This window comes from Anser cygnoides, chromosome 13 (genome assembly GCF_040182565.1).
Source record: "Anser cygnoides isolate HZ-2024a breed goose chromosome 13, Taihu_goose_T2T_genome, whole genome shotgun sequence".
NCBI lineage: Eukaryota > Metazoa > Chordata > Aves > Anseriformes > Anatidae > Anser > Anser cygnoides.
This window is the reverse complement of record NC_089885.1, coordinates 21,586,162-21,610,584: the sequence shown is the minus strand read 5'-3', so window position 1 is coordinate 21,610,584 and position 24,423 is coordinate 21,586,162. Positions and strand designations below refer to the sequence as shown.

Sequence of the window (24,423 nt, the reverse complement as noted above, 5' to 3'; positions counted from 1 at the left end):
CACCACCTGACAAAAAAACAGGTATATGTATTTATACTTACATTTACATTTGTGGTTATGTGAGACAGTGGCAGGAAAAATTTCTTGTCCTTTACAGGATGCAGGCATAGATACCTGTACATGGAGGTGAACATTGGCAGCGAGTTCTTGCTTTTACTTTGTGGAAGTGTAATAATACAAATACTGTTTTTTAAAATGGCGATCTTGTTTTAGGAGACAGCACAACACTGAGCATGACCTGGATGAGGTGCCATCATACAGCTCAGGAGAGACAGGAATCACAGTACATTGCTGTAAACTCTGAAGACCATCATGAGCTGAGATACCTCTGCCTGAACCTTCAGAAGAGGATTTATCTAAGTTTTATTGGACTGTGGTGTTTCTCCTCAAGAAGCTGAGGATGTCATAGGCACTGCACGGCTTGTTACCCTTCCTCTTGCAAGTCATGTGGTTAGCTCATACTCTGAAATGCTCTGCGTTAGCAAGTGCAAAGCAACATGAGTTAAAAACGGATGGCTACGGTGAAATGGGCTGTGTGTGGAGTGCTAGTCTGAAAGACTATGAGAAAGGATGCCGAAAGGAGCATGCGGTAGGCACTTACACTGTGCTTGTCATGCCTAGGTGTGTTCTGTAAATTCTTAGAACAGACAAGGCAGGGAACAGCAACTCTTCCTTCCCCTAACAGTGTGATACAGCAGAATAAAACCAGAAGAAAAAGCAGTGGCCCTGGACATCGGTGCTGGAGGGGGAAGGAAGCTTGCACTAAAGTGAAGCAACTTTGCTCATTGGTAACGCGAACTTGTTATGCATAAAGTTGCAATGGTGTTGTGGTCCTAACCAGGCTTGTACATCAAGGGACTGATGATCTGCTACTGTCTCACCTGCTGTGCTGCACACGTGGTTTCACTTTCAGGCCTGTGCTGTGCTGCAGATACCAGTTGGCTGCAGATAGACTGCCTGGGGCTTCCAGTGATAACACCAGTGGCGAGCCCTTGTCTTTATCTTGAAGTGAAGCAGCACTTTTTCATACAAACATCCTTTTCCTCAGCAGTAGAAAAGATAAACGGGGTTCTTGACTTCTGGAAAAATCCTACAAAAACTCTCACAGTGTCAGTTAACCGTGGCACAAATAGGATCCGCAGTGTGCCACATCAAGGCTAGAGGTCCGCTGACCTCTAAAGTGATGTAAAATTACCTATGCTGTTCCCTATGTTCCAGTAAATGGTATTTCAGTCCATACCTTATGGAATCTGTGGGCCTTTCCTACCAGAACCTGTAAGGAGCACTTACAGTGGTGCATTACACCTGACATAACTGGCACAATCCCGATGAGAAATGCCTTTCAGGGAAAAGGACAGTGGAGAATAGACAGGGTGGGTGCCTGGCTGGCCCTACACACAGGTGCAGAGGCAGCCATGCAACCTTTGGTCTGAGTGACCTCAGCGAGCTGGTAAATGGGAAGAATTATCTAGGTGTCCCGCTCAAGCTGAAATACTGCCTGCAAAAGGAATGGGTGGGAAAAGGAATAACTCAGCACGATTGGCATTTTAACTGGCGGTTACTAATGTACTTGAAAAGCGTGGGAAAGCTTGGACCAGACAGAAGACTTACGAAAGGCTTTCAGTAATGGGAAGAACTGGTGCGGGTATGCCAGCAACAAGAAATGCTGATGAAAGCACGATGCCGCCCATAGCACCTGGGGCACAGCAGGCAGCATGCTGTTTTCAGGCAGCAGGTATGAGGCAGATGCTGTGATCCTGCAACATGGGACCAATGTGGGCTCAAAGGAGAGGGGGGAAAATCCCTGGATCCTGAAGTCCTCGCAGCTGTTCTGCACAGCTGCTCCATAGTAGCTCAGTGATCCTGAATCCTCTGGGACTATGCACCTCTGCAAGGGGCTGAAAGATTCTTCGTGTTGCAAATGTACCCAAATATCAAACATGATTGAACTCTGTAACTCAGTAAGTACATTCAGAATCATCCCAACCCCTGAGACAGCAAACTGTTGGTGATGGAACAGGCAGAAGGCCTAAGAATCATTGTCTATGAAAGATCACTTAGTATCAGGTCCCCTCACTGCTTAGATGTGAAGGCTGGCACCCAGCAAACTATACAAAGGCAATGAACAAACTCACAAATGGGACCTGACCTTACACTATCAGCGGCAGTCAGTCCTACTACCATAAGCTTTGATTCCACAGGTTAATAAATCTGAACTTCCTTCTTTCTCAGGCTCAGATCTCTAAAAGCAGCTGCCAGGCTAACCTTAGTACATGAGTTACTGAACCAGCAGCAGCTGCATAGTGAAATGGCCTAGTGAGCATCGAAGTTCTTCCTTCTAGATGGTTCAGTAAGCTGGTTTGGGAAATGTGTTGGCAAAAGAGGAACAAAGAAGAACAGACGTCAAAATAACATACAAGAAACACAGTAACAGTTTTGCAATTCAATAGTTTAATTACTTCAGTGCATGGTGGTGTTTTTTTCCTTGCTATTCAACCTTTCCCTTTTCATTGCAATTTTTGTTACCAAACTTGCAAATACATACTTTTCCTAGACCAGTACATAAACCAGACTCAGATTCACAAATTTTTATTTGAAGTTTTCTTAAGCCTTGGTGTCTTAACTTCTTAAGAGACAAACTGTGTTAAAAAAATCTTATGCAATTCAATCAAACATCTGATGGCAAGATACAGTGAGATCAGATTCCATCATGGAAGAATATGACATTAATCCATTACAGGAACTACTCTTCAGTTTAACCTATTCAGGAAACAGAGGTTACAGAAGATCTACCCCTCAAAGAACTTTGTTTTCTGCACTATGCTGTCAAAACACTGCAGAAAAAAGTCTCTTAATTTTTTACTGTTTCACTCTTGGCAAAATTGAGGCCTTTGGGAAGAAATAAAAAACTCAACCAGAACCCAATTCATTTTTCCCTCAGCTCAGGAAAACTTAAGACCATTCAGCCCTTTGTTTCAAGGAAGAAAAGTAAGCAGAAAGACTGAGGCTGGAATAAGACATACTTGACAAAAGGCAATTCATAAGATATAAACATGAAGGGTCACAGAGGCAAGGAAGTTATAAACAATGGAATAAAACAACCCTATGAAGGTCTTACAGGTATACACACACACACACACACTCAGTAGCAAGATCCTCCCCTGTCAACTCAACAGATTTAAAAATGAAGCACAAACTCAATATAGCCAGGCCAGCATAGATAACATGCATTATCTTGTAGGCTTCAGTATATCAAAATAACTTGGTTTCTTGAGCATAAGAGAACTATTAGTTCAGAAATTTCAGAGAATAAAGCCTGTAAGTAGACTGATTTAAGCCTGTAAGTAGACTGATTTCCTAAAACTGATTTTTTTCCAAGTAATTGCAGCAGTAAAAAAATACCATATAGCATTATACAGCTGTTTTTCTACCTGCCTCCAGGCCTTTTCAAGCCCCAACACTTTTGCATGGCTATGGCAAATTTCAGGTTTGTGTGGGCTTGCGATAGACTGTTAGAGATTTCGTATCAGTGAAAGAGCACTTGCTGTCCCACTGACAACAGTGGATAAAGGCTGATGTCTACATTACAGCTGTTCAAAGAAGTTTGGAAAACAGTGTAGGACAATTCTGGGAAAAGTTTAATTAAGCAGAGACCAGTTTTTGTCATTTGTTGTCAATGGAGTCAAATGATTTTAGTCAATTTAGCTTTAAAATCCCATGAGCAGAATATGCAGGACAAGGTCCACTGTTCATGTAAGGTCAGATAAACAAGTACATACTGCAAGCAGAAGAGAAAATGAATGTCCTATGTCAGCGCAAGTTACCCCATAACTTTTTTGTTTTAAGGATTATTTTTTTTTAAGGACATTTTAAGGATAGCTGCTGGACTTCACTAGACACCTCATGAATCAGTTCTACTCACAATTTTCAAGAACAAATGACCTATGTGCAAGTTACCCTAGGAGAGCTGCCATGCAATGTGCATGAGAAATCAGCATTATGCACAGTGGCAAGCACTTCCTACTGCAACACCTACAATCCATGGCAATGGATGCGTGTTAGGATGTTAAAAAGTAATATTCCAGAGTTAAAATATAATTTTCCATAGGAAAAAATGTTCCCTGTACCTAGGAGCAAATCTAGGAGTAGGAAAGTAATATAAGCAGGTGCAAACAATTGTGGCCACAAACTATTAAAAAAGAAACCTCAAATTAAAAAACAACTTAATTCCAAACAATAGACAAGCTACCTCTTGAAACATCTCAGAGTAAAACTCAGGTTTAAAACATTACACACGACATTACTACACAGCTAATAAAAAAACAGCCAAATTTTTACAAACAGGATACAAACAGATTTCCTTTTGCAATAAGGATATCAGATAAAAACAGTTATGGAATACATTGTGGTATGTTTACAGAAAGGTTGCCCTTCCCTCCTCCCCATGCCTTCATTCCCATTATCAACAAGCTTTGAGCTTGTTTTCAGCTTTTCCACGTGCACTCTTTGCTTGTAGAGAGAGAACTTTCTCTTGTCTATATAGAATATGACACCCAGTAAGCAGGATAGGAGAGAGAAGACCAAACTTCTTGCTGATCCATTTATCCTTGCTGTCTATTTCACACCACTATGCCAGTTATAGATGTTGCATGAGTTCAAGAAGTTTCTATCTCAGAGGCCTCTTCGATGAAGTTAGCAACAGGACTGAGGAGCAAGAGTGGAAACAGTTTATACTCTCCATTCCCGTCTTCCGAGAGGAGAGGTGGATCACCCATTCCTAGAGCATCCAGTGGCTCAGCCTGGTTTTCTGGAGCTGCTAATGGCAAGACAGTTTCACTACCTGAAGGAGGTTGGAGAGCAGGTTTTTCCTCCAGCGGGGCCAGGAGGAGGTCTTTTGGATCCTCTGTCTTCCCTGGGGCTTCACTGGAAGGTAGTTCTTCAAATAATGAAAGCAGAGGATTGGCCCTGTACTGTATCAGCTGCATATCTGAGGGAAAACAAACATTTTAAACTCCAGGATCCTATGACACAAAGTGAAGGCTCTTATTCAATGCAAGGAACACTGGAAAAGCTGCTTCAAAACTCAGTTCACTAAAGAAAACCACACAGCTGAGCTCTGAAAGACCACATCTACAGTTGGAAAAGACTAAGACCTGCAGCTAAGATCAGTATCTAAAACACACTTCAGGCCCCTAAATATATTGCATGCACTGGCATCACTAAAGTAGAATGGTTAGCACTTCGTTTGTGGGTGTTGTAGCCCATATAGGAGATACTTCCACAATGACATTTGCAGTTCTGCTCCTTATTGTGGCACCCCATCACATATAAGAAAAGAGTTAGCACCAACATGGGGAACAGAACGGGGCCTGTAAGATTGAGGTACAGCTTCATTAAAGTCAGTGAAACATCCCAGTCTTCAAAAACTTTTTAAGCCCAGACCAAAGAAGGAATTAACACATTACAAGCTAGAAAAAAATCCATTTCAATACATAGTTTTGGAAGAGTTTGGAATTGTCACAGCTCTGTTCCTTCCTGCCCACCTTTGCTTCCTGCCGTTTCTCTCTCACTTGCTCCTAGATCTTCAGTGCTGTCTGCCAAGTTTGCAATCTGAAGCAAAATGGACAAAGAATAAGACAGAATGCTTAACAAAAATATTCAGTTCTTAACTGACTGGTTAACATAATTAAAGGTGACAGAAGGAGGGAATAGGAGTGACACTGCTGAGTAATGTAAACTCCTGACCTCACAAACCCATTATTTCACAGAGGCCAGCAAACAGGAACTCTCAGAAAAATGCAAGATGAAATACAGACAAACTTAACTTACCAGAGCCAAACAATCTTATGATTAGCAAATATTCAGTTTACCTACCCAACCCAAAGCTTTATTACGGTCTGCTTTGTTGGAATAACACGGTTAAACATGATTTCATTAATAAAATCAAATTTTGCAAGCACTGCTCGAACACAACAGGATTTTACCTCAGTTGTGATGTAAGCTCCCATGCCAGAAAAGTCCTAGTTCAAATAGTATTTCTGAGTTACAAAATAAATGACACTTGCAAGATTTTTTTGTAACATAACACATTGTATTGAATGGGGCCCAGAAAAGGAAATTCATACTAAGCTTTAGCATGTCCTCTGAGGAAATTTTACGCAGCCATGTTTGGAATAAATACTGCATACCGCATTACATTTTTTTTTTTCCCTTTAATACTTTTTCTTCAGCCTTCCAGCAGACGAAGGCGCACAATCTGAACTACAATCCCAGGCGTAGTTATTACTTGGCTGAAAGACAAGCCAAGAAACTGTTTTCACACAGACCAAAAACAGACTAGATTTTCCAACCTGCTCTTTCTAAACAGAAAATACAGAATTAATAGGCAGGAATAATAAAAAAAGTTCCTCAATGCAGGCAGACAGCTGATTCAGCAAACACCAGTTTGTTTTCCTCTTCCTTATGCTCTCAGGTACATTTATAAAGCAAAGAATGTTATTCTTAGCAAAGCATCAGTTGAAATTAGCACACTGAGTGTGTTACCGCAGCTAGAAATATAAGACAACTTATTTTGAGAACTTATTTTGAGAACCTTCCTGTACACCAACAGTAATAACAGAAAACATGAAGTCATACAGATTAAATAAAATGTCAGTTTCATCCTGTGCTATCAGTCTGGTCCCTACCCTTAAACTGCATCAGCCAAAGTTTAGCTCTCAGAATCACTTTAACCCTCCCCGTAACAGAAGCAAATCTTACTCTTACATTTTCCATACCAGGGGGAGTTTCCATCAAGTTCATATCCAGAGCTGGCAGCTCAGGATTAAATGTCTGAAAACAGAAACAGACCATGTGTAGGAGAGTTTATGACATAATAAGGTTGTTAAAACTTCAGAGATCCTACTTCATCTACCCAAGGAGGAACATGGATGGTGGCTCTTCTGCAGGCCTACTGCAATACACTTTAACCCTCTGGCAGTAAACTGAGGTTACATGAGAAGAGAAGGACACCATTTTTCCCTCACTGATTCCAGGTGTATGACTCAGATCAATTCCACATCCCAATGCATGATCAGTAATCAGGATGTGATGATAAACAGCAAGAAGGAGAAAGGTTCTGGTTTTCTTGTTTGTTTCTTTTTTTTAAGTTATATGAAATGAAAGTACTGTATGAACTGAAAAAGGCTCTCAGCATTAGCTTATATTTTGTTAGACTCCTCAGATGACTACGTACAATTCTATCCATAGCTATTTGCTTTTCAAGATTTTCTTCTCACTTGCCCATTACAGCAAGAAAGAAATCCATAAAATCTTCTAACACAATCTAAACTGTATTTTTCAGAAACCAGAATAAATGAAAAGACACTCACATCGCTGAAAGCTTCAGAACTGAAGTTATACTGCTTCCCAGACAACATTGCTTGAAGCTCTTCAAGGCTGGCATCAATGCAATTAAGAAAATCCTGAATTTCCTCTCTGAAAAGAGAAAATTACGTAGTACCATAAGCAACAGTCAGCAGTTAGGTTCTTCTTTCACACTACAGGACAGGAAACACCTCTTATAAGCCGTTAGTTGCTTGGTTATTACAGCTGTTGGGCAAGATGACAGCCAGACAGGGTTGCTCACAATCCAGAACAGCTTATTGCCAAATTAACAAAACCACATTGCTGTATCAATTTCCATGGCCCAATTCTTTGCAAAACACGTGCAAGGAAAACCATCTGTACAGCAAGTATCATAATAGCTATCGTATCAAAAAAGCAATCCTCCTCATGTAACTATTTCCTCTTTCATTTTAATATCTTTTGAATGTTCTCAGAATTCAGTCTATGTACTAGTATCTGTTAAAGCTAAGGTCCATAAGCTTTTACCTGCGGACAATAAATGATAAGCAAAGGAACACAAATAATCTGCATCTGAAGGAACACTAGGTATCTATTTTGAAACAGGAACACCAGATTGTTACCAAATTGTATGCGTTTGGAAGGACTGGGGTCAGGATACAAGGGACAATGAAAGAAGTAGAAGGGAAGCTGCACGTGTGACCCAGTACTGAGTTTCTCACTGTGCTGCAAGCTGTCACCTGTATTGGAATACTTGGCTACAAACAATGTAAAATTTCAAGGCATTGCCCCACATCCAGTCCTAAGAAACAAGGAAGCACATAGTTCCCTACTGAACTCTCTAGTCTGGATCTGCTGTTGGGCAGCACTTGGCAACGTCAGTAGCTGGCGATACAAGGGCTGACAGGACAGACGAACCACACCAATGCTCCAAAAGAAATATCAGAAGTCAAGGCAAACTTGTGACAGCTGACAGAGCAAATTCCAGATGAACTTGCCCTGCTTTTAGTCTATGATAACACTTGTCTTTTTCAAGACCTATTAGAAAAGGGGGAGAAAACTCAGTTCACTGGAGATGTTTGAAAAGCAATTTCACTATGTTCTGCTAGATATATCCTCTAAAACTATGACACAGAACAGTTTAATAATGAGATTCCACAAGACGACTGCATAAGTCTCCAGAAAGAAGTGAATATAGTGATTTGCATACCTGTCCAGTAAAGGATCATTTTGGTTTCCAGAGTTATTCTCATTCAAGATGGAGTCAATCACTGATGCAGGGTCTTCTGGAGCATTAGCTTGTGCAGCATGGAGTTCCACAGCAACATTTCCTGTTTCACTGGATTTGCTGACATCATTTACATGAACTGGAGGGATAGGTTCTACACAATTTAACTCATTTGGCTGTGATACTTGACAAATAGGTAAGCCAGGATCCAGAGCTGTCTGTCTCTCTCTAAAATGCAACCCACAGAGAAACAAGACACAGGAGAATATCAACTGTGTTAGCGCTCATTGGAAGCTTACTATTTTACATCTTAATACCTAGCGAGGTCAAGCCTACTAAGAGCTCAAATAACCAATTGGTCTTGTAAAAGAATGTAAGTGCCTTCCTAAAGGCAGACGAAGAATCAGTTGTTACAATTTATATAAACAGTATGTATCAGAGCAGAACGCCCCATTTTCATAGAATGGTTTGGGTAGGAAGAGACCTTTAAAGATCATCCAGTCCAAGCACCCTGCCATAGGCAGGGATATCTTTCACTAGATCAAGTTGCTCAAAAGTCCTGTCCAACCTGACTCGGAACACTTTCAATCATGGGGCATCCATGATTTTTTCTGGACAGCCTGTTCCAGCACCTCCTTACCGTAATCACAAAATAAATTATTCTTTAGATCCAAGCTAAATCTACCCTCTGTCAGTCTAAAACCATTGCCTCCTGCCCTGCCACTAGAGACACTGATAAAAATCTCTCTCCATCTTTCTTATAACACCCCTTCATATACTGACAGTCACGCATTCTCAGTTTCTAGAAAGAAAAGCCCTCCTTTAAGCCTTTTATTTGCATTTATTTCACACCTGCTATGCAGAATAAACCAGAAGAAAATGCGACTTTTTTAAAAAGGTTCAATTTTCATAGTTTTGTTTGTTTTTAAATTTGCTAACAAAACCTCATGCGTTTTTCTTCCAGCACCGTGACCAAACACTGGCTCTATAACTCTTCAGATTGATAATGAGTTCATATATAGAACATATGGAAAAGATCAGCTTGACTTCACATAACTAAATTCTGCCAGACCAAAGAGGGCATAAGACTACATGGACATGTGGTGGAAGGGAAACTCACAATAGTGCGTCTCTGGAACTAAAAGATTCCAAATTGGTCTACTTTTTACTCTGGAGAGCCTACAAACAGGCCTATAACGTATAAATAGAGCAGAAACTCAGAGGTGGGTTCCCAAAACATATTGGGTAACTTACATTAACATAACTACTTGGATTTATGCTTCAGTTGTTAACTTTCACATCCCTACACATACCTGGCTCTGCCACTTGTGTGTGCCACAGCAAGGAGACCATTGGTGGCATTTTCCAGGGTATCAGTGATATCTCGAATGATGAGACCCGTACCATTTCCATCCTCATCATCTGAATTATGTTCAGAAAAAGCCATCTGCAATATACAGCAAATAGAATGAATAAACCAAAAAAAAAATTTTTTTTTGATGTTTATTTCCTTTCTTCTTGAAGCTTCTATTTCCCGTTCAGATTTCATCTATGCCAAGTTGTACGGATTTGCGTGATTTTGCAGACAGAGCAATGCTTTAAATCAGCCCATTTCAAAATAGAGTGCATTTGATTATAAGATCAGAATATTAATAGTTGTAAGGAAAACTTCATGATCACTGTACAGCATCCTGTCCAACCCAGTGTCTCCTTCCCTAGAAAGACTTACTGCTTGGCCACTCTCCACAGGTATGCGAACATACTGACGGCTGTATTTGGAAGGTGAAGCACCTGCAGCATCCGTTAGAGACCTGAGACAAAGTATGACTTTAGTGTATACTTCTGTAGTAAACAGCTGTAGCAATGCCAAATATGTGCAGTAACAGTAAGAACTATTCTTTGACTTCTAAAAGTGGCTTTTTTGAAATTGTTTATTTAAACGTACTGCAGACAGACTACATTCTAAGCACACTTTTTGTTTTGTGGTAAGTCAGTAACACTGGCACTTTTTTTTTTTTTAAAAAAAAGTTACCACTTCTGGCAACTGTTCCCTTCAAAACTCAAAATGAATAGTATATTCTCTTCCCATCCTATTTAAAAGTATTCATTATGCACCTTGAGAAAAGTATCTTGCTTCTAGAAGTTGATTCATCCCCATAACACATATCTGACACTAGTTTGTGACTTATCCAGTAATTACCTTTTTCTTTTGACCCCAACAATATAATTTCCTCGCATCAAACTTAGTATAAATTGAAGAATCTAAAAAGAAAAAACAAAGAGCCAAAACCAAGTGATTAGCTTAGCAATCAGAATATTAAATTATTAACTCAGACTTTACTTTTGTGATTGAAATTAACAGGTAATTTAAATATCCATTTGTACCTTTATGTTAAAAAAGAAAAAAGTTACAAAAGGCATTGAAAAGTTATTTCACTTGCACAGATTTTTATAAAAATGTAATATAACACAGCAAGTCACTATGGAAAACTCCAGACCAGGAAAAGCTGAGGGATAAACCAGAGAAAATTTGATCCAGTGCAGCAACTCCTTTCGTTTCCAGGTTCCAAGTTGACTTCTTGAATGTTCTAAGTCTGCCTTGGTTCGTTCTTTCACAGACTCCATTCTGTGTGCCTGAAATATCTTGCCCATTACCATGACTCCTGCCCCATGTTTACCCCAGGTCAACTTGATTTAATTACTTCTCTCCAAATAAGATTCACTGAGATTTCAAGCACATTGAAATTCTTTTTACTAAGATTTTCCTTGGTATTTTGCTTGGGATTCTTTGCTGTGCTACTTCTTGGACACTCAGGAACTGTGAACATTTTCTTTGTGCTGTATTAATATAGCCTGTTCAGCTCTGTGTCATTTGTCATTCTACATAAGCAAAGAATGCCATCAAGTATCACAGAGGCAGGAATAAGGATGGTAGCACTGAAGATGCTGCAATGGTACCTTAGACAGCAGCTTCTGTTGTTGACTGTGCTTCTGCCTTAGAACTGCCACTTCTTTCCACAGGGCCTTATTTTCTCTGCAATGCAGAATAAATCAGAAGACAGAGGATGAACAGAGTTTACTTTATATGATTTAGTTTCACAGCTTTCAAACTTTCACAGTACCTTGCAGGACCAATGGCAACATTCCTTCTGTGGATAACTAACAATTAGTTAATCTGATCCACTAATATAAGCTCTGGGTTAAACTAACTCCATTCTCCACCAACCAGGACCAAATGCTCACTAATTAGCACATTCTCATTCTCTGCTGCTCCATCAATAATCTTGATCTGAGGTATTCCTTCCTTCAAAGCCTCTAAAGCTTAGAATTAAGACTTGGTGTTTGGAAACAGGCTACTTGTAACACAGACCACCTCAGAACAGTTTCAAAATATTAAAAAAAAAACAAACAAAACAATATGAACAGAGGGAGTGAATACATCTCCTGAGCTTTGGCTGACACCCACTTGCATGCCAGTGATCCAAGTGAACTCCCAGAGCCCATACAAAAAGCATATGAAGGAACAGCGATGAGGACACACAAAGTCCATTTCTGATCAGAAATAAAACCAAACATTAGTTCTCCCTTGTTGCATCTAGCCCTGTTTTGTGTTTAGAACAGGACATTATTTGATACCCCTAAAAAAAATACTATAGACGATGGCAACCAAAATGACATCTCAAGATAGCCAAGAAACTCCCGGTTTGAATTTCTGGTCTGTTACCGAATTATGAAAACAAACTATTAAAAATGCTGTGTGGCATGGAATGTGGATTCTTAAAAAAAAAGAATATAGCATCACCTGTTTCAATTGAAACACGTTTGGAGTCAAGCTCCATTAGCTATAAACCCCATTCAATGCTTAAGTGCTTCTGAAACAGAGTGTACCTCTTCATGTTAGCCAGTCTGACATCCATGTTGTTCTGCTGCTCTCTCATTTCCTGGACTTCAGAGAGTACTTTGTGTAAATCCTCTGCACAGACCTTGAGATCCTCAGTTCTTACCGCAGATACCTAAAATAGGATCAAGTTACACATGCTTTACTAAGAACAGTGCTTTTCATACTTTTTCTAAATGAACAGTGTAGTTAGTCTGTAGAAGAGGTATAAACTCCATTAAAATATTAGGTAAGATTATATAAAACTTGTGTATCATAAAACACAATTGTTATAGATGACAGCCTTTAGGACAGTCTCAACCGTCTGAAAAAAACAAGTTGTCAGTGAAAACAAGAGAATGGCACCACTGTAATTCATGCTAAAATCCCTACCACTGGTTCAAAACTGCCTTTCATAAGGGGTTCTCTCTGACATGTCTGAAGAAAGCTTGCCCTCTAGTGCCAAAGTGTAAGCCACCAGCCAAAAGCAAAACAAGTGATAGAGGAGTAAAGAGGGTATGGTCACATTCATTTTAACTGTGGATAAATCTGCCAGCACAGGAGTAACAAATTTCCATTAAGTTATTGGGAAAAAAAACAGGAGTCTACTTACATGACACCTACCTAACTGGAAAATTTGTCCCACACCAGCTGAACCACAGATCCCTATACTGTTGTTTCCTCTATTACAGTTCCACTCAGTGACTTTCCAAGATTACAGAGAGGCTTGTCTCCAGAAAGTCAGAGTCGAAACTGCTTTTCTACCCACAGCAAAATCTATAAATGCTTCCTCTTCAAGTGATGGTGGAAGAGCAATCAGAAAGCAAAAAGCTCAGTTTTGCCTCTTCACACTTCCACAGTCATAATTCTCTAATTTCCTTCAGTAACTCTGTGGTCATGGCATTAATGGTTTATATAAGATTCAGGGTTTTGAAAATGGTAGGTCTCATCACAAACATGAATGGTATGTACAGGTTTTGTAGACATAATTTTAAAAAACATTCAGCCAAATACTGACTGTAATCAAATCAAATGAAGTTGTACCAGATAGCCATCAGATGCCCCTTCTAACCTACAGCATGCTATGATTTTACTTATTTTTCTCTTAAAGTCCAAGAGGGAGGTGGAAACATCTGAGATTAGCCTAATGAAGTGTCAGATAGCTTCCATGCAGGTTGGCTTACAGATCCCCCCCCTTCCCCAGTGCATTAAGTGGTCAGAAATTGACAGTGTTATAAAATAACATTCCATCACTTCATGGTGAAACAACACAATTATAATATTCAACAATCACTGCACAGAAATAACTGTTTTCTCTGGTCCAGTGTTACAAAGGATGGAATGAATGGCCCAACAGTTCTCTGTCTACATTTTTAGACCCTTTGCTGTTTGTTGTAGATAATACCTTATGCTAAGGGACACAATGCTTATCCCAAATGAAATTCAAGACTATCTGATTCCTCTTCAGCATACCAGCTGTCCATAGCAAAGACATCCAAAAGATGCAGACAGAAGGTAGAAATTTCAAATACAGTAGGCCTGCCTCTAGACAGAAGAGCCAACAAACTAAAGCATTCTGCCGAGTACAAGGAACTACTTTTTTCAGAGTCTGTAGCTAGATAATAAGGGTGTCAAGACTGACGCGCATCAGCAGAAAATCTAGACCTAACAGTAAAATGGAGTAAATTAAGGAAGCCCTGCATTCAAACTTGGACTCCTGTTGGAGGCCTGAAAGCCAGTTTATAGCACATACCGAAATATTACTTAATTCCAGGCAGTACAGAGCAAGAAAAGCTAACAGACATTTCGTCCATTGCAAAAATCACATTTCCTGTGCAACAAAGAGTACGTTTCACCAGCACGTTCAACCATTTTGTGTGAACGTCTTTGGCACTAACTAGAGCTTTTGTCTCCCCATCTAGAATACTCCACCCAGTGCAACGCTCATGGGATACGTGGTGCCATACATAACGTCAGCAGCTGACTGTCTCAACATACCAGAAAGCAAGATGTGCAAGCTAAGACAAGTTAGCAGTTACAGCATCTGGGAAAAGCACAGGCCTGTGTCAGAGAAGCAACCGTGCAACTATATCTGACCAATTGTGATTTTGAACAGAGACAGCGCAGTGAAGAATCAATCAAAACACAATTATGGCTCTCCAGCTAATCCTCAAGCCTACCCTGTTCTTTCATTAACTTGGGCAATGTAGCTACCACATTACGACATTCCAAAGAAAAGACTGAAGTTCAAATGTCAGCATGATGTACCGCGATAGTGTCTTTCTCTGGCAGCCAGGATGTTATGGGCTGAAATGCGCAAGTACAAGATAAATACCTGTGCAGAAACAGGTCAGACAAGGCCTGAATGTACAAAAGAAAATTGTAAGTGCTAAAAAAAGGACGTAGCTTATTGGTGATATGGTATTTGAGGAACAATATAAATCATACAAGCTTGTCCAAATGAACTGATTACTGCTGCCCTTGCTAATTTTCAGTGACCACCAAGTGACAATGTATTTTCTTTTACTTCTTTCATTCTATGATTCTTTTTACAAAGGCTTGACAACGCATAACCTTAGTTCACGTGGAATCCGTTGGCTGTAAAGTGTTTGACACCCCCAGACTTCCTCTGGATAAGCTTCTTTTCCTAAGGAAAAAAGCAAAGTAAATACATGCATAGACCGTACCTTGCGCTTGATGTTTTCCAATAAATGTGCCTTCCCTTGCTTGAAGAAAGCATGCTGGAACTCAATGACTGAGCTTTTCTCTGCTGTAATCATACCATTCTCCAGAGCAATCACCTTCCTGAAACCATCTGTGGAGAGGGATTTAAAAAAAAAAAAGTCATTTCTTTCAGTGTAAAGCTTACTGTTACAGAACATAGCTAAAGAAAACCCCAGAACTACTGAAATACCTACAGCTATACAGTTAATAGGAGCTGGAACTTCCTTTTGGTGTTCAATCATTTCACTGCTCCGACTGTCACAGACAGAGGACACATCTACAATGCCACCAAATAATCTTGCAGGCTGTACAAGCAGCATGCATGGCAGAGGCCTTCCAGTATCCAGTGGCAAGACAATGATGTTCAAATGATCACAGAAGACAGTCAGAAGTGAGATTTATTAGGACATTATGACTAAAATATTATCCCAATGGAAGCAGTGCAACGTTGTACCTCTCCTTTCATGTTAATAATCTCAGGCAGCTACGTATCAAAACAAATGCTGTTATCTACCACCAGGGTCTACAGAACAATGCAAAGAGAAATTAGTCCTCGACCTATGGAAACACACGCACATGCAGTACATTTTTCATTAAAGACTACCTGCTTGAAATAAGACATTGCCAGCCCAATTTCCACAACTGCTTGAAATACCAAAGGGTAGATGCAAATTAGTTGACAGACCAATGCATCTCTCTCCTCATTCAAGTTTTTAACACGGTTAACGTATTCCTGCCTCACTGCACCTCAACAGCATGCTCATTAGAAAACTTCAGTCAAAGCTTTGGATAAGTGCAGCAGGAAAAGGACGTTGCCATCACGCTGCATGCCTTTATTGGGCTATTTGTATTTTAAACGTTTAGCCTTACTATAAGGCAACTGACAACTGTTTGTTTGCATTCTCCTTTGACACACAAGTATGGAGTCTCAACTCTTAACTCAAACAGCAGCACAAGGATACTGTACGACCACTTTCTCTGTCATGTCTAACACAGAATCTGAACAGACGTTGGCTAGAGAGACCAAGGAAATCTGGGCGAGAACGGAGTTCCTCCAAATCTTCTCAGTAATTCCCCATAAGCCGCTGTGTTATTATCAATCCACTGCCGTAAATTAGCTTTCTTTGCCAATGCTACATGATGAATTCTATTATTCTGTTTCATTGGAGCCAAACATGCTTCTAACATAATGAAATAGGAGGATTTTTGAAAAAAAATTATTTGTACTGAACAGAGTAAAGGCATGCAGACTATTTACAGCTTCGTAGTTTGGTGTCGCCACTTAGCTCCCGAAGAGTTACAGTTCATGGGAGAAATACAGGCAGACTCAGATCATCTTTCAGATCCTCTCCTTTCCTGAGAAGGATTTACTTAATGGCTTAACCCTCTTACTCCAAATGGAAATTCTAAAGGAGGCAGCCGCTTTCTGTGCAGCTTATACGTTCACATGGCCCATAAACTATCAACTCCAAAGCAACCATTTCTGCTGTGCTGCAGCCCTGCAGTGTACTCTGACTTTGGACTGCCACCTCACTCCAGCTTCTTTGCCTGTACAAGTTATACACGTGTTACATAATGGATACCCGTTGACCCATGACGCTCACAAGTAGAGCACAGAAAACATAAACGAGAGATTTAGTCCAGCTTGATCCATCAGGGTGACAAATCTTGTTTCAGTACAGCAACGCAGGCAACGTACATACACACATTACACAAACAGATGATGCTTACACATGTTCAGCTGTCGTATGAAGCTGGAGATATTGTTGTGTTTGAAGTACTTTGGGAGCAGCTCCTTAGCGAACCTCTGCTCATCCAGTATACAGAAGTTCTCACCATTCTAGGAAACGAGCAGAAGTAACAGTGAGAGAACAAGCACAACATTTTTAAGGTTTTGCTTTTACGCCAAGACCGTAAACTGACGGAGACGGTTCCTATGACACGGAAGGGCAAAACACTTGGCAAAAGGATACTGTCTATGTGGTCATTTAAGAGCATTTAGGACTGTACTAACAAGTTTGAACCCTAAACAACACCAAAAATTGTTATGTGGAACATTCCTCTTGCATAGCGGGTAGTTTTTTGAACCCTGAAGACTTTACCCTAAGCCAAAGAAAAGTAGTTCTAGAAACAAACAAACAAAAAAACATGGCTCTGCTTCTGTCTCAGCTCAGAGGAAACACGAGTATTGCCCAAGCACGATGGCATTCATGCCACTAGAGGGCTTTTATCTCCGCCGGGCAGAGTTCGGCTGCCTCCTGACAAGATTCTGCCATTGTACGCGCTGTGTCACCGCTAAAAATAGCCAGGCACCGCTGCGGAGCCGCTACGAGTCCCGACCCGGCCAGGCGGGGAGGCTCCGTCCCGGCTCCCGGCTCGCTGCGTTCCCGGCTCGCAGCGCCCTGGAACCGGGCAGGTCCTCGCGCTGCTCACGAAGCACAAAAACGTTAAATTACAACGGCGAAGACGAGGAGAACGGGCCGCACGGCGCGAGAAGAGCGGCGAGGGAGGGCCGCACGCCGCGAAGCGGCGCGGAAGGGCCCCAGGGCCCGAGGGCAGGCGCGCCCGCCGAGGCCCGTCCTGCCGGCCCCGGGGAGGGCCGGCCCCGGGCTCCTCTCCTCACCGCGCCGCGCCCGGCCGGCTGCGCCCAGCGGGGGTGGGCCCCCGGGGCGCCGCGCTCTGCGCAGCGATAGCTCGGCCCGGCCCGGCCCGGCCCGGCGCCCCTGGGGAGCCCCTCCCGGAGCCCCGCGCCCCGCTCGGCCGCGGCCCCCGCCCGCCCTCACCCTGCTCCAGCAGATGACGTCGTCGCTGTGCGGGTCCTCCACCAGCGCCCAGAGCTTGGCCAGGAAGCCGGGCACCGCGGCGGCGCCGGGGCCGCCGGGCAGCGCCGACCCTTCCCGCATGCTGGGGCCGGGCCGGGCCGAGCGCTGCTGCTGCGGGCCGGGCCAGACCGGGCCGGGCCGGGCGGAGCCGCCGGCGGCCGCCGCGACGTGACGCCACGCGGGGCGGCGCCTCGGGCCGCAGGGAGGCCGCCCGTTGGTGCGCGCCGCCTGGCCCCGCCCCGCGGCCGCCGGCGTGCCGCTTGTTGTGCTCCCGGGGGAGCGGCGCCGGCGGCGTCCCCGGCCGCCTTGGAAGGGGCCGCGTCCCGCGGGAGGGGAGGGGAGGGGCGGGTCCCGGTCCCGGTCCCGGTCCCGGTCCCGGTCCCGGTCCCGGTCCCGGTCCCGGTCCCGGTCCCGGTCCCGGTCCCGGAGGCCGGTGCCGCCCCGGGGGGCGGGCGGGGACGGGCGGGGCGGCTCCGGGGGCGCGGCGGGCGCGGGTCGCCGCGGCCGGCCCCCAGAGGCGGCTCGTGTGCCCCCGGCCCCGGCCCCGGCCCCGGCCCCAGCCCCGAGCCGGCCGTCCCCCCGCGGCGAGGCGTCGCCCCGCTTTACGGCCCAGACTTTGTCCCCGGCGGCGCTCGGTGCGTGCCCGGCAGCTCGCGCTGCGCTGCGGGCGCGGCAGGGCGATGGCTCGCAGCTGACGGCTCCGCGTCGGGACCCGCGGCTGCCCCGCTCCGCAAAGTAAGGGTGGGGGGGACGGGTCGGGGCGCTGGGTGCGCGTCCCCCTGGGCAGGGGCTTTCCTCGGGTGAAATGTCGGGGGAGAGCCCAGCGCGCGGGCTGTTACGATTAATCCGCTGAAACGGGGGTTGATCGGGCACCGAACGTGTTAAAACCTAGGTTTTCCATTTGTTTGCGACTCCGGTTTTATTAACGGGTCGGCAGCGGTAACTCCTGGGAGTGAAGATTGCGCTATAAAACACCGACGTTCGTTGACGAACAGAACGCACAGTTTGGATTTTTTTTTTTCTTGTCATAGATTTCAATGAAAAATGAACTTCTGGAAAAAGAATGTAAAGGTTATTGACTTTGTTTGCCGTGCATTAGCAGAGGAACTAGACGGTGATCAGATGCTGTGAGGACGATGTGAGGACAGAGCCAGCCTAGCCCGGGGAGTCTCGGTTGGCCGGGGCTGTGCCGCTTCCCAGCGCGCCGCAGGTGTGTGCAGCGCTGCGCTCGGGCTCCGGCACCAGCTCTGGACGGGACCGCCGCGAAAACCCCCGTTAGGCTGTCCGGAAGGTTTCTTCCTTGACTTTTTTGCTCAACACCAGAGCAAATTCGCACGGCATTTAGCCTGCCATGGCTTCTGGTCTAGTCTGGTTTATCAGATAAACGCACCGATGATGCAGTGCTGAACTTTAGTGCGGCAGGCAGGGACTCGGTCACGTAGAAATCGCGGGCTGACACAGCAGGGACTTGTCGGGAGGCAGGTTTCTTGGCCAGCTCCGAGAGTCACTGCTCATTCTTGGTATGCAGTCTAAGCTTTGCCCTTCCCTAGGATTTGATACCGCTGTCAAAGCCGTTAAGATCAGAGACTGTAAAGATTAGCCCCCACCGAATGCCCAGTCTCAGCGGCGCCCAGCCCCAGCTCGGTCTCCCTGGCGCTGGCTGCGGGTTGCAGCTCCCCGAGCCCAGGCCTTGGCTGAGCGTGCCGAGCAGCCCCTCGCTGAGAGATGCTTTCTTTCAACTTCTAAACTTAGTGAATGTTTGGAATCAGTAATACTTAATTATGATTAGCTTTTGAGAATAGGACAGCATGTTTGGAAATCACAGAATTACGGGTTGGAAGCGATACGAATAGGTGTCCTGTCCGTTGCGGTGTGCTGGGGTCCAATCGCATGTATTGGGCATCAGATCTGGTAAGAGATTTCACAGTTTCCCTGGGAAAGCCATTTGAGTGTGATGCCGTGCTAGCCAAAACTTTTCAGAATATCTACTTTTGCCGCAAATAAACCTCCAATTCATGTTGTTATTACCAAAGACAAGAGAATAAATAATGACAAGCCTCTTTATAAAAGCAAACAAAACCCGATCTGCTTGATGTGGCGCTATGTCACCATCCCCTTCTTTTTGAAGTTAAAGAAAGCTGATTACCTTAAATATCCTTGATAGATCGCATTTTTCTTATTCTCACATTTCCTGTTTCTCTCTGCTGAGCTTTTTCAAGATTGCTTTTATGTGTGTAAAGAGCTGGACATATATTTTAGATGTCAGTTTGGTTATTGGCTGCGTCCAGCTTTAAGTACGTCACCAGATGAGATCTTTCGCAAGCATTTTCATGTGATTTGTATTTATTTTCTCATCCATTTTATTCACAAGCTATTTTTTATCCTCTGGTGTAATTCTACTCTTCCATATTGCATCAGTTTCTTCTTCATGCAGGTAGTTCTTCAACAAGATAAAATATTGTGAATACTGGTTCGATTTCATAAAATTTCTGCAGCTTGCATTGGATCTGTCTTCAGAGTATTTCTCATGCATACACCAAGCTTGTTGTCAATCACAAGTTTTACGAGGTCCTTACTTCATGATCTAGATTATGGAGAAAATAGTTAATATAAGAGCAATCTTGAAAAAAGTTAAAATTTACAATTACTTCATAGTTACTGAGTCATACTTCTCAGGTGGCTTAGTAGAGCAGAGGGATATAGGCAACAGTTAACTATAAAGTTTCTTGTTCAGGATTATTTTCTTTTGCCTTGTATGTGGACCTTTCAGATGATTTGGGGCATCGGTATTGGCGAAAAACTGATCACTTTAAATTCCGCTGCCCGTGGCACGTTCTGCTCAGGACTCCCAGGCCTTAAGATGGTTACGCAGCATAGATATTTATGGGTGCCTGCTCTGCTAACAAACACTGTGACTGTTCACCTTATCCCCTACCGAGTGAAATCTTACCAAATTAGCAGCATTTCCTCAACGCTATGAAACATGTAACGTGGCCAAATTGTTCAAAAGACAAAGCAACAAGTTAAACTGTTATGAGAGAAGCGCGGTTTACTGGCATAACCTCTGTTCACCTCGTGTGTTATGGGGATGATTTCCTTGTTGTCTCAGACCCCATGGATATTTAAACACCACAGCAGGACTTCTACCTGATGTCCTCACACCCTCTCAAAATGTCCCGTAGTTTCAAACCAGCTTATTTAGGATAAAGTTATGAGATCATTCTGCTTCTGTTTTACTATGTTTGTTTTTCCTTTTCTCCCAAACAGGCTTATCTTCCAAAAGAGTATTCACTTCTGGCCACAATGGAATTGTTCTGGTTGTTGCTGTTTTGCATCCATTTGCCAAAACCCACGTTTGCTGGAGGCATCACCCGAGTCTATTACCTGGGGATCCGTGAGGTGGACTGGAACTATGCTCCAACGGGAAAGAACGTGTTCAGTAATCAAAGCATTGCACATAGCCTGTATGTTTTGCTCTGTAAGAACTGGGTCTGGTTAAAGTCTGCTAGCTTAAACTAGTAATTTTCTGGGTAACTTCATGCGAGTATTCTGGGGCATCTAAGCAAGCAAGAGACAGGATCAAGTGTCTGGTCTTTATGAGCTTAATGGTTAACTTGTTTTATCGTACGAAACTGTACCAGTGGGAAAAAGAATGGTCAGTTCAATGGAGCATCCAGTGACCAATGCTGGTTATGCTAGAGGGAAGTACAAACACTCTATAATAGAACAGATTGTGCAATACTCTGCCCTGAGGTTTAATTTTTCCTAGTTCCAGCTGGTGATCAGCTTACGTATCCTGAAACATGATGAGTTTTCACCTTGATGTAAATGACTTAATGAAGCTGGCTTGTTTTTATGTAAATGGGATTTCAAGCCTTAGACTGGATGGAGCTTCGTGAGTGAAACCTTAGTTGTTTTAAAAATGTTTTTGTGGGAAAAGTAAATGTGGAAACTGCAGTAATTGCTTTGAGTCACTACAAAAGCAGTTTTTGTTTCTGGTTTTCAAAACCCCAGACATTTTTTCTGTTGTTGTTTTGTTTAGATTTATTTGGTCTTGCTTTCCACAGCTTTTTTAAGACATTTGCGTTTTTTCCTTTTTCTATGATGAACTGTGTTTATTGACTTGCTCTGCTGTTTACCCTCACATGCCATAATAAATAACATTCGGGGGTTTCAACATTTTCTTTCAGAAGTGACGCAACTGGACTAGGATGGGTTCAAAGGAAAAACAAGGGCCACCAGTTTAGCATGATAAACTCCCCGTTCTCAGGAGATGCTGAATAGACTCATATTATTCACAGAAAAGGAAACTCCCCAAAATAAATAAAGGCTAAATAAAGGTGTTTTCACCAATTCCTGCAGTGATAACGAATGCAGTGATTTTTGTTTGCTTTCTCTCATAATCCGTGAAGAGAAGAAAATGAAGCTAACGACTATTAAACTTGAAGTATTTAAACTGTCACTGCACACAATTGGTTATTGGGACTTGTACAATGACTGCAGAAGTCAAACTGCTAGCGATAAGAAAAGGATTCGATATGAATATTAGAATTGGTAAAATGCTTGAAGAATGTTTTTTGTTTGGAAGAAATGAACTATGTAGGGAAAGAGGCAGATATGCAAAAAATACGAATTATCCATACACTTTGATAATAGTGGCTCCAGGGATGACCTCAGAAACATGAGCTTTAGACTGTGAGGGGCTGGGCTCTAGCTATACAATGAATGACAAAGGCAATGTTAATTGGTTTTTGCCTGCACTGTTCGTCTTCTGGAGCGATGTGTTGGGTTTGCCTCTGTTTCAGCACCATGTATGTTGCTGTAGCGTGATTGATTCTAAGGGGATGAGAGAAGTAACCTGAGCTCTCACTTAGGCCTGTCCTACTCATACCTGTACCATGACTCATCTCTTATCTACTAAGACATAGTCATAAAGAGCAAATATATTCCTGTGTTGAACTTTAGTACCTGTATGAGTTTTTAACTCTGAAAGCTGATTAAGTGCAGGGTACATACCTGCCTGACTTGTCTGTCATACTACAAGTAGCTAAGGATCTGTTGAGTCGAAAAGCATCTTCTAGTCTGGATTTCTGACAGAGAGCTCGTGGGATTCTTTTTTCACCCCTTCTTGTGATCCAGCAGCAAACCCCACAAAGGTGTTGAGATAAGTTTCCAAAGGACCGACAAAGGCGGAAGCGGGAGTGGGAAGGGCTTTGGTCTTCCCACGTCACTTACATGTGATTGTCAGAGAAGCACCGTCTTTCTCATTCTTTGTTTGCACAGCTCAGGGGTGCTCTTTGTCCTTTCATGCCAAATGGAGGGTGAGGCCATGGCTTTGTGTATCAGCTGGAGTTTGGTATCTGACTGTACTTGTGGCTCTAGCCCCAGGCTCAGCAAGGTATAAACTGGCCAGTGTCCTGTTATATTTCATGTGCTCCAAAGCAGACAGTTCTATCACCCAGTACTCACTGTTTCGTGAATAGGTTGTGTTCTGTGTCACAACAGCCATAGGTGGGAAGAGAAAGTTCGCTGCTGGCTTAGGGTGTGTTAGGGTAGAGCATGGGAGGTTCTCTGTGATGCTGAGAGCTTTAGGGCTTACCTGAGAAAGCTACGTGTCATCGCTACTCTCCTGTGTTACCGACAAGCTGTTTTGTATAATGCATTACTCATGGTGCCTTTCCCTTTTCTGAATTTAACAGAAAGGCCTCAGTGTTCCTGCAGCCTGGCAAAGACAGGGTGGGAAGCACATACAAGAAATCTGTGTACAAGCAATATACAGACTCCACCTACACCACTGAGATTCCCAAACCTGGCTGGCTGGGGTTCCTTGGGCCCATCATCCGAGCAGAAGTGGGGGATACCATTAAAGTACACCTAAAAAACTTTGCTAGTCGGCCATATACAATCCATCCTCATGGTGTCTTCTATGAAAAGGACTCTGAAGGTAAATGAGCTGCTGCCATAATGGAGATGGATTTTTCTGGTTGGGAACTGAGGAGAAATGTCTGTAAAGAATCCACAGACTTGGTTAGCCCAGAGCTGTATTGCTGGAAAGCAACTGTATTTCAGTCTTTAAGTGAAGTCACAATGTCGAGTTTGTAGGCTTACGGGTCTGGGAGGAGTTTCCTGACCTGGGCATTAAAGTACACAGTCCAGATTGCTTGATTTTTGTAGAGCTCCCAAGGCTTGCTAGTGGGAAAGTGGCATAGAAAATGTTATATTCATTATTTAAAGTGCTGCAGTATGAGAGCCATGAGTGTGATAAGCTTCACTGAGCTTCACAGGAATGACAAAGTATGAGACCAAAGAGCTACACGTGGCCTTGTTGAAGGCCAAGTAGCAGTAGGCAGAATGGGAATTACCTTTGAGCCTGTGCTGATCTGTTTGCTTGGCATGTTGCCTTACAAGGGCTCTGTGACTCAGTTTCT

The 24,423-nt window shown here is 43.2% G+C and overlaps 2 protein-coding genes across 8 annotated transcripts in view; one reads left to right on the top strand and one right to left on the bottom strand.

Annotated features, from left to right (window-relative positions):
• Positions 1 to 2,431: 2,431 nt before the first annotated feature.
• Positions 2,432 to 18,164, bottom strand: LOC106045553 (heat shock factor protein 3). 2 transcript variants are annotated; one of them, XM_067004799.1, is made up of 13 exons: positions 17,957 to 18,162; positions 16,905 to 17,013; positions 15,137 to 15,264; positions 12,461 to 12,585; positions 11,531 to 11,606; positions 10,773 to 10,834; positions 10,302 to 10,383; positions 9,886 to 10,019; positions 8,555 to 8,800; positions 7,371 to 7,476; positions 6,766 to 6,831; positions 5,544 to 5,610; positions 2,432 to 4,987 (listed from the first exon to the last, which is right to left on the bottom strand). In XM_067004799.1, exons 1-13 carry the CDS (start codon positions 18,074 to 18,076, stop codon positions 4,656 to 4,658), a joined length of 1,653 nt encoding a protein of 550 aa, XP_066860900.1. In that variant the 5' UTR covers positions 18,077 to 18,162; the 3' UTR covers positions 2,432 to 4,655. The 2 variants fall into 2 exon arrangements, with proteins under 2 accessions (XP_066860900.1, XP_066860901.1); XM_067004800.1 differs by lacking the exon at positions 6,766 to 6,831 and having other exon boundaries at positions 17,957 to 18,164.
• A 426-nt stretch (positions 18,165 to 18,590) lies between these two features.
• HEPH (hephaestin) overlaps positions 18,591 to 24,423 on the top strand; it is a 29,320-nt gene continuing 23,487 nt past the window's right edge. The window contains exons 1-4 of one of the 6 annotated variants that reach the window (XM_048077906.2): positions 18,591 to 18,730; positions 19,027 to 19,205; positions 21,263 to 21,459; positions 23,695 to 23,939. In XM_048077906.2, the coding sequence (XP_047933863.1) occupies positions 21,299 to 21,459; positions 23,695 to 23,939 (406 nt within the window). In that variant the 5' untranslated portion in view covers positions 18,591 to 18,730; positions 19,027 to 19,205; positions 21,263 to 21,298. Of the gene's footprint in view, positions 18,731 to 18,781; positions 19,206 to 19,870; positions 19,907 to 21,262; positions 21,460 to 23,694; positions 23,940 to 24,423 lie in introns of those variants that run through there. The other 5 variants (XM_048077908.2, XM_067004798.1, XM_013196106.3 and 2 more) reach the window with 5 other exon arrangements.